General features: G+C 37.1%; 1 protein-coding gene and 1 long non-coding RNA gene across 5 annotated transcripts; one reads left to right on the forward strand and one right to left on the reverse strand.

The window, feature by feature from the left end:
* The first annotated feature begins 1732 nt into the window (after positions 1-1732).
* LOC145218749 (uncharacterized) lies at positions 1733-7938 on the forward strand. 4 transcript variants are annotated; one of them, XR_013857720.1, is made up of 4 exons: positions 1733-3539; positions 7010-7179; positions 7581-7695; positions 7771-7938. It is a non-coding gene; the product is annotated as an uncharacterized LOC145218749 (long non-coding RNA). The 4 variants fall into 4 exon arrangements; XR_013857718.1 differs by having other exon boundaries at positions 1828-2801; positions 7581-7938; XR_013857717.1 differs by having other exon boundaries at positions 1836-3539; positions 7581-7938.
* Positions 7939-8113: 175 nt separating this feature from the next.
* LOC145219692 (uncharacterized) lies at positions 8114-8659 on the reverse strand. Its single transcript, XM_080087019.1, has one exon. The coding sequence runs from the start codon at positions 8657-8659 to the stop codon at positions 8114-8116; it is 546 nt and encodes a 181-aa protein (XP_079943145.1).
* Between the last annotated feature and the right edge of the window lie 350 nt (positions 8660-9009).

Below are 9009 nucleotides of genomic sequence, written 5' to 3' on the forward strand. Positions count from 1 at the left end.
AAAATAGCATGTTGTAGGAATACTAGTAGAGGAGAAACGCAAATGTAACTACTCCCCAAGATGGCATGTGGCAATGGTGGTCATTGTCATCAATCGTCACCCTAAAGAAAACAAACAATTTTTGAAGAAAACTTATATGTTTCCAGACAAATCACATATATAGCCATAACTCTGTTAATATTCTCTAAGCAGGGCAGCGAAATCTCCGTCATCACCCTCTGGCGACAGTGCTAATTGATCTATATATACAATAAAATTATTCGTTCACCTTTGAATGAATTTAACTCCTTAAGTTCTTTAAATAAAAAGGAGAAATTCAACACATGTTCAATAAACCTATCAACCAAAAAGTACTACCTTACATATTCCACTGGTGCCGGGTTGAACCGCGGGATGATCCCCAGATGGCCCCGAACTCCAGTTAGTGGTCTGCACATATCAAAACAAGATAAACATAGACTAAGATAATAATGAAATGTTAAACACCATGTTTTAACAAAAATAAGGATTAAACAGTTACTATATGTACTTAGCAAAAAAGAAAAGAAATTCTACACGCATTCTTTAAGCTGGGAAATTAGTAACTTACATTCCAGTGCTGTCGGGTTGAACCGCAGAATCACCCCTAGATGCTCCCGCAACTCAAATCTTTTTGACTGACCCCATGCTTGGATTTGATCCAGGTTGGTTTCCCAGTCCTGGTGTCAAACCGTATATTACATCCGCGAACGCCGCGTGGTCCATTCTCGACCTCTTCTTGTCCAAATTTACAAAGCTGACGTGGTTTTTGTGGAGATGCAGAATAAGTATGTTAGGTTCTTTACAAACGCCGTATTGCTTCGACACAATATCACTCAGCCGTTTCTTGTGGATCAGCTGCGAAATGAAAAACGTGGATGTTTAGTTTGAAGAGCTACGGTTTCGCAACAAGTGGAACGGGAGCTTCTCAGCTTGCCCGGTGAACGGCCCACGTAGTAATAGAAAAACGTGACTTTTCTCCGACACTGTTTTTTTTTCTACCTGTCGAAATTTTTTTGCAAAGCCTTAATCTCGCTTTCATCTATTTTTTTTTCTATAACACTGTCTTCATTTGAGGTTAAATCGCTGTTGCCCGACTCAACAAACATCACAAGACAGTTTATTAATGCATTTTTAGTATTTTAATGCAGCGCGATGCGAACCTTTCAAGAGACAAGGCACAATTGTTTTGGTGTTTCATTTCCCAAGTTTTTCTGGCACAAAGTGTTGTTTTGTTTTTGATACGGTTTGGTGAAAAGTGAACTGGTTTGCTATCCAATACAACGGTATCGGTCAAACTTCACATGAATAATTGTCTAACGAAAACATGGAATTTGGTCTTCCTAACCACGCGACTAATATCATCGATGATACTTCTGAACCCTGAAAACAAATTTTATGATAATATTTTAATCAAACTAAGTATACATTCTCTACGTCACAAAGCTCCGGTTGCTTTTCATATTTGTGATAACAAACCTACTTACCAGGGTAAAACCGATAGACATCTGCATAGTTCTTAAGTTTCATTTTCATTTGTTTAAATCAACAAATAGTCGTTTCGCAAACAAATGTTTGATTGGCAAGAATTTGATAGAACTTTTGTTTGCTTAGCAAATACGTACAATGTTTTAAACTTATTATAGGCGGCAATGTGAAATCTGATCTAAAACAAATTCTTTGTTAAACCCGTAACTCCTCGGAGACGTTCTGCACTTGCATGAATATTGTTGTGTTTTCAATCACGTTTGCGCCTTGTTTCTTTACAGAGTCCAAATAAGAACAGTTTGCTTGTTGTAACTTAGGTTGTATTCATTCGAAAACAGTAAAATAGAATAGTAACGTAGTAAGTGAACAGCCTTTTATAGGCTCACGAGGTAATTGCAAACGCACCAATTACATTCCTGCAGTAGGCACAAATCAAGCGCGTACACACACACAACGCATAGCAATTAAAATAACACAAGAATGCCTCGAGCCGCGTGCTCGGAATAGCGCGGTTGCGTTCCACAACAAATATCATCTCAATAACGCCAAAAGGAAGTTGTTTGTGCTCAGTTGCAGACTTTATGTTACATGCTTTTAGCAATATTGTTTATTCAATTCTATTTTATTTTGTTTACAGCGCCCGTAAATATTCGTAATAATTTACAGTAAACAGAACAAGAAAAGCGTTGCAAACAAAAAAGGATCAGCTTGAACCACACGTGGTTATAACTTATAGCTGACCCTAACTATTTGAAATAAGATGTCGTATCGGCAACTAAAGTAAGTAATTATGAAGCGCTGTGAAAATAAATCAACCACAAAATGAAAAGGAAACGAGCAAAACAGGGTATTATTGCAATCAGCTGTAGGCAATTATTGCGCGCTGCGGAGAGAAAAGACTCAGCGGGCAGGGTAATCAATGAAGAACATTGGAAGCAATAAAGGCAGTAATTATAGCAAAACACCCCGTGGTATGTAAACAGTGGACCTCGTGGTACTGCATACCTAACATACCAGATACCACGTGCACGAACTGCGATGGACTTCATTGTGATTGTTGCTTTAAGTATGTGTCCAGAAAAAAGAGCTTAAGATTTCGCTTAAACGCAGCCAATCCGGCTTTTGCATTGGTAATTTTGCAAGGTAAATCATTCCACACTTTTGTGCATTTATACCGAAGCGTATGTTGGCCGCGACTGGAAAAAACTCTTGGAATGAAAAACTTTTGTTTGACTGCATGTCTTGTTGCATGTTTATGAATAGTTGATGCGGAAATAAAGAGTTCATCGAATAATGTAGGTAACTTATTGTGTTTAAAGTGAAATACAAATTTGGCTAGTTCCATATCGTGCATATCACATATTTTTAAAATATTTGTTTTTAGGTATAAATTGTTTGTAGAGCAGTGCCAAGGGCTGTTGGTAATAATTTTTAAAATCCTATTTTGCAGGACTTGTATTTGTTGCATGTGTGTTTTGGTGGCAAAGCCCCAAGATAACAACCCATAAAGGAGGTGTGGGTGTACTAGTGAATAGTACAGGTTTTTAAGGGTTTTCATCTGCACATAATGTTTCAACTTTGAAAAAACTCCGGAGACTGCTGAAATTTTATTTCTAATGTAGCATATGTGTGGAACCCATGACATTTTTTCGTCTAAGATCACACCTAGATATTTGACTGAATCGGTTTTCTGTAGTTCCACCCCATCTACAGAGATTTTGCATTGGGATTGAAAAGAACTATTTTGGTTGGAAAACATCATGTACTTGGTTTTCCTATAGTTGATTGATAGCTGATTGGCTCTCATCCATTCATCAACCTTACCAAACTGTTTATTTGCTGATGTCTGCAACATTTGGATATTTTTAGACGACATTGTAAGGCAGGTGTCATCTGCGAATAGTCTAGTTTCAAAATCGGATGCAAGGGGAAGATCACTGATGTAGAGTAAGAAAAGCAGAGGGCCGAGAGCTGACCCCTGCGGGATTCCACATGTCACATCACAATATTGTGATTGTTGTCCATGACAAAAAGTACATTGTTTTCGATTTGTTAAATAACTTTTAAAAAATTTGTGTACAAGTCCTCGAAATCCATAGTGTTCAAGTTTTTGAAGAAGTATATTGTGGTTCACAGCATAGGCGCCCACTTGAAAAAATATGCGGGGAGGCTGAAGCAAAACTTTCTAACCTAACATAGTACAAAAAACGCCGGCTCCCAGCTTTTTACACGTAAACGCCCATACACGACTCGGTCAACATTAACTGATGACGTAATAATTTCCGCACGTGGTGGTAACGCAATTTAAAAGTACTTTGGCAAGTATTTTTAACCTGCAAAACTACTACTCACAAGTTAATGCTAAACGCTGGTAACGTACACGACATGACTTCTGGAACTGGAAGGTTAAACTTACTGTTACGTCGTTTTAACCAAGCGGCGTAAATTTAGTTTTATCAGTTAAACGTAACAATCGTCATGTGACGCAACAGTCCTTAAGACAATTAGTATTCTATTGGGTGACGTCAACTGCCTGCTTGCTGAATGCTTTGTATTATGTTGCAATTAGTTTATATCTTACGTCGTGCCGCGTGCGTGTAGTTTATTTACACACTGCTTTTTTCATATAGAAACTAGTAAATTGTGAAATGTTGATTTTATTTACAAGGAAAGAACAGAAATGCTTTATTGCTCATTGACAAAATGTGTTTTGTCTAATTGGATTCTGAGCAGCAAACTCAGTGACAAGTTGATCCACATCAAGAGAGTCAACAATTTCCTTGTGGGTGCTTAAAATGCAGGTGCTGTTGAGACGTTCCTGTGACATGGTGGAACGCAAGTACGTTTTAATTCGACGTAGAGTGCTAAAAGATCTTTCTGCCTCGCAAGAAGTGGATGGCAAACACATATACAAACGAAGAAGAGTTGTCATGTTTGGATGGGCGTATTTAAGGGTCGGAAATATTTCAATAATGTTTCCAATTGTTGGTTTCGAAATGTGGAGATGCTGAAGGTAATTTTGGAAATACTGGACTTCCAAGGAAAGGCGATTGCAGTTGACGTCGGGAAAGTTTTCAATTAACTGTGCCTGGTCAACTTGTTTGCAAAGAAGTGTGTCCTCCATCAACCGAACTTTTGCCAAATTTTCTCTAGAAAATTGGTTAACAAGTGCACAGTTTGCCAAGCGATACATTTCTGTGTAAATATTTTTGTAATAATGAAGGGGAGTCAAATTGATGCAACAACTGGTTCAGATATTTTAAGTTGACTCGCTGAATCCACTACAGATTGTACAAAGGCTTCCGCATTTTTGTCGGAAGCACTCTCCTCTGAAAACGTGTTTACCAGTCTCCAATCATTTCCTGAACTTCGGCCACAGTTGTATTTCTAAGTTGCATTTTAGTGTGAACTGGATGAACGGGAATCAAAAATCTTTCCATTAGACGCAGCATAAAGTAAGTCGAAAACTTTTCCAGGGAACCAAGATGAGAGCGCGCATTTGAACGTGTAACCACATCTATCGAAGTTTCGGATTGCAAACTTTCAAGCCAATCTAGAATTTTTTCATAAATCTGCAAAAATGATTCCAGAGCAGGCAAGCGAAGAACCCACCTGGTGGGGCACAATGGACGAAGACTCTTTGACAAACACTCATTTTCATTGCCAACGTTGAAATTGGAAAACATTGCCAATCTTTTAGGAGAAGACTTAATAAACTTAACCACACTGCTAAGAACAGATATCGCAGTAATTGCTTCTGTGTGCAAATTCAGAGCTTCTTGTACAACAAGATTCAACTGGTGACCGGCACAGTAAATAAATGTGGCTAACGGGTTTATTCGCCGAATTCGTGCCTGCACGCCACTTATGTTCCCTCGCATGTTTGCTGCACCATCATATGACTGTCCACGGCAATTATTTATGTCAATATGATGTTCATTCAGAGCACCAATAATTACTGCAACTAGACTTTCAGCGCTGGTTGATGCTGTTGAATACAGCCCGAGCAAACTTTCTTTTATTTCAAGTTGCTCAGTCACGAAGCGTATGCACACAGAAACTTGTTCCTTGCATGAAATGTCCGTCGTCTCGTCGCTTATAATACTGAAAAACTTAGCATCGTTCACTTCAGAAACAATTTTTTTGGTAACAGCAAATGCACAAATTTGTATTATTTCATTTTGTATGCGATGACTCAGCCATCTGTATTTTTTATCGCCTTGCAACCAATCCTTCAACTCTGTGTTGTTGTTTTTCTAAAAATCTAATTAGTACTACCACTCTGTCACTGCATACGGGCGCCACTGTAACATTTACCTCGGAAGTTTGACGGAAAAAGCTTTTTATTGTCGGCTGCTTACTCATGATTCTGTTGGCTTGATTTTAAAGAATAAACTTTGGAACATCAACGTCTGATCATTGACTTACCTTGCGTCTATGACGTAACACTATGCATTCGGGTAAATAATATATTGTAGAGAGGGCAGTAAAAGAACAAAATATATTTAATTTGCAAATCTTGCTTGTGACGTGGTTGGGAATGCAAATACGCGGGGAGGCGGCGCCTCCCCGCCTCCCCGTAAGTGGGCGCCAGTGGTTCACAGTATCAAAAGCTTTTGCTAAATCGAGAAAAATAGTACACGTGTGGAGTCTCTTCTCCAATGCTGAAATTATTCTGTTGTGAATTTCTGCCACTGTTAGAGTTGTTGAATGAAGTGGTCTAAAGCCGGATTGAAATTTTGTTAATATTTTAAATTTGTTCAGATAAGTTGTCATGCGCTCGTAAATAATTTTTTCAAATATTTTTGAAAAGGTTGGAAGAAGTGATATTGGTCGGTAGTTGCCCAATTGTTTGGAACAACCACCTTTGAACACAGGGATAACTTTGGCAACTTTAAGGCAATTCGGAAATGAGCCAGCCTGTACTGATTCATTAAACAGTGTACACAAAATCGGTGCGAGGGAAGGAGCTGCTAGCTTAATCAGATGAATGGGAATGTTGTATGGGCCTGTTGCTTTCTTTGAGTCAAGATCATGAATGGTGTTGTACACATCCTGTATGTTTATATCATAAAATTGGAAGGAATTTGGAGTGGGATGTTTAAGATATGTCTTTGGCAGGGTTGTTGTGGTTCTAATCTGTGATGCCATATCAATGCCTATGTTTGAAAAATGCAAGTTGAAAGTGTGTGCGATGTCTGTTGGATTGGTGAGTGTGTTATTTTGATAAACTATCTGAGTTGCTTGTTGAGATGCAACATGCTTGCGCGAAATAATTTTGTTGATGAGTTGCCATGTTTTTCTAGTGCTATTGCGATTTTGGTCAAATGACTTTTTGAAGTAGTTTTGCTTTGCACATCTTATAACAGTTTTTAGCTTCTTTGCATATTGCTTATATTTGTCACTTACTTTGCCACTCGCTAACACTGTTTATAAAGTTTGTTTTTCTTTTTTATTGACAATAAGATTTCTTTACTGAACCATGGTTTTATTTGTTTTGCAGACTTTCTGATGGATTTAGATAAGGGGGCATGATGGTTAATTACTTGTTGGAAAGCACTAATTAAGTTTTCAAACTTTTTATCTATGGATTGATGAAGGTTAATCCTGTCTATACATGTGCTGTACACATCACATAAAAAGTCGTCGATGTTAAAATGTCTGTAATCTCTGGTAAGTTGTGTCTTTTTCGATTGTACCAGACTGCAGTTTTTTACTATGGTAAATAATGGCAAATGGTCAGATATATCAAAAGAGACCAAACCTGGTATAATTATGTCATCAGTATTGTTCGTATAAATGTGGTCAATTGCTGACATTGTGTTAAAGGGTGAAATATGGGAAGGAATCGTAATTATCAATTTTGCACTCAGACTTGTTGTCATTGATTTATATTGTTGTATCATAAATGTGTTAGATAGGGTATTAATGTTAAAATCACCAAGGATATAGTACTTGTCATTTTTTTTGTTTAATTTAAACAAACATGCCTCAAAGTTTGCAGAAAACGATAAGATATTTGGTCCAGGATGTCTATATATAACACCAATCACCATTGTTTTATTGTTGTTTAGCTGCAGCTCAATCCAGAGATTTTCACATTTTGGCATGTTAATGTGATAATGTTCTCTGTAACTTGGTACAACAAATTTGCCCTGATATATAATCCAACACCTCCTGCTTTTGTTGGTGAGTCGTTATGCAGAAAGGTGTATCCATTTAATGATATGTTAGCTGTAGTGTTTGCATGTAATTTTGTTTCAGTTATTGCTATTACATGTGGCTTAACATCAGCTGTTTGCAAAAATTCTTCCAAGATATGTAAATTGCACACAAGACTTCTAACATTGAAGTGAAGTAGTGTCAGGTCAGAAGTGGTTGTTGTCTCTATTAGCATTTTGAACTCTTCCATGTTTAAGCATTTTGATTCTTTAACATTAGTCATATTACTTTCAGGGTGTTTTGTTTCAGGTTATTGTACGATACATTAAGGAATGAACATAGTAACATTGAAAAAAAAAAATTACAAACTGAACACAGCAACAAGCAAAAAAAAACAAACAACAACATAAAGAGTACATACTGACTTGTATTACCAGTTGGTGCTTCAGGACATTTCTGCTGATGGCGAAATCTTGTGTTTCATCATGTCCGCTGTATTGTGGACTGCAATAGTGGCAGATGTTTCATTCTTTTTCATGAGAATGGTTCCATTTCTTGTCCATATAAATTTGAATCCATTTTGCCTTTTAAATTGAAGGCATTGGTAGAACATTTTTTTATTTGCTTTTGTCAAACTTTCATTTATGTAAATCCGTGGTTTGTGTGCATCAGCTTCAGACACCCTTGCTTTAAACGATTTTGACCGATTGTTAAACATTTCGTCCTTTATTTTTCTGCTTGCAAACTTTACAATAATAGGTGCAGAAGATGTGTTTTGGTCTTTCTTTTGTGAGAGTCTGTGGGATACACAAATGTTTTCCTTTTTAAGTGTGATATCCAGGCGTTTTGCAACAGCAATGACAATTTCATCTGTGCATTCATTGTTATTGTGTGGGACTCCTTTTATTTCCAAGCAGTCTCGTCTGCTGTATTGTTCCAGTGCATTAATTTCATTTTTATTTTTCTCTATGTCCTTTTTCATCTGCTTCATTTCCTCTAAAGTGTATGTTTTCTTTTTTGATGGTTTTTAGTTCGTCTTCTGTGCTGAGAAGCTTCTTTTCAATAAAATCATACTTACTAGACAAAAATGTTTGGCTCTTTTTTATGATTTGCAGCTCATTCAAAACAGAATTTAGTTTTGAGGACATTTCATCTTTATTGTGACTAATTTGTGAAAGCAGTACATCGACTTTGTCTGATAAGTTGCATTGGAAGTTGTATGTTTCTTCGGCGTGACGGGTGACATTATTTCGATTTTTCAGGTTTTAAATTATTTTTATTCAACTTATACACAACCTTATTGAACCTATGCGTTTTGCCAACGAGGCAAACATCACCTGA

The sequence above is a fragment of the Phallusia mammillata genome, chromosome 3 (assembly GCF_965637545.1).
Source record: "Phallusia mammillata chromosome 3, kaPhaMamm4.hap1.1, whole genome shotgun sequence".
NCBI lineage: Eukaryota > Metazoa > Chordata > Ascidiacea > Phlebobranchia > Ascidiidae > Phallusia > Phallusia mammillata.

Bases quoted from the DNA above. Each gene is read 5' to 3' on its own strand.
- LOC145219692 (XM_080087019.1), bottom strand. From the start codon at position 8,659: ATGAAGCAGATGAAAAAGGACATAGAGAAAAATAAAAATGAAATTAAT.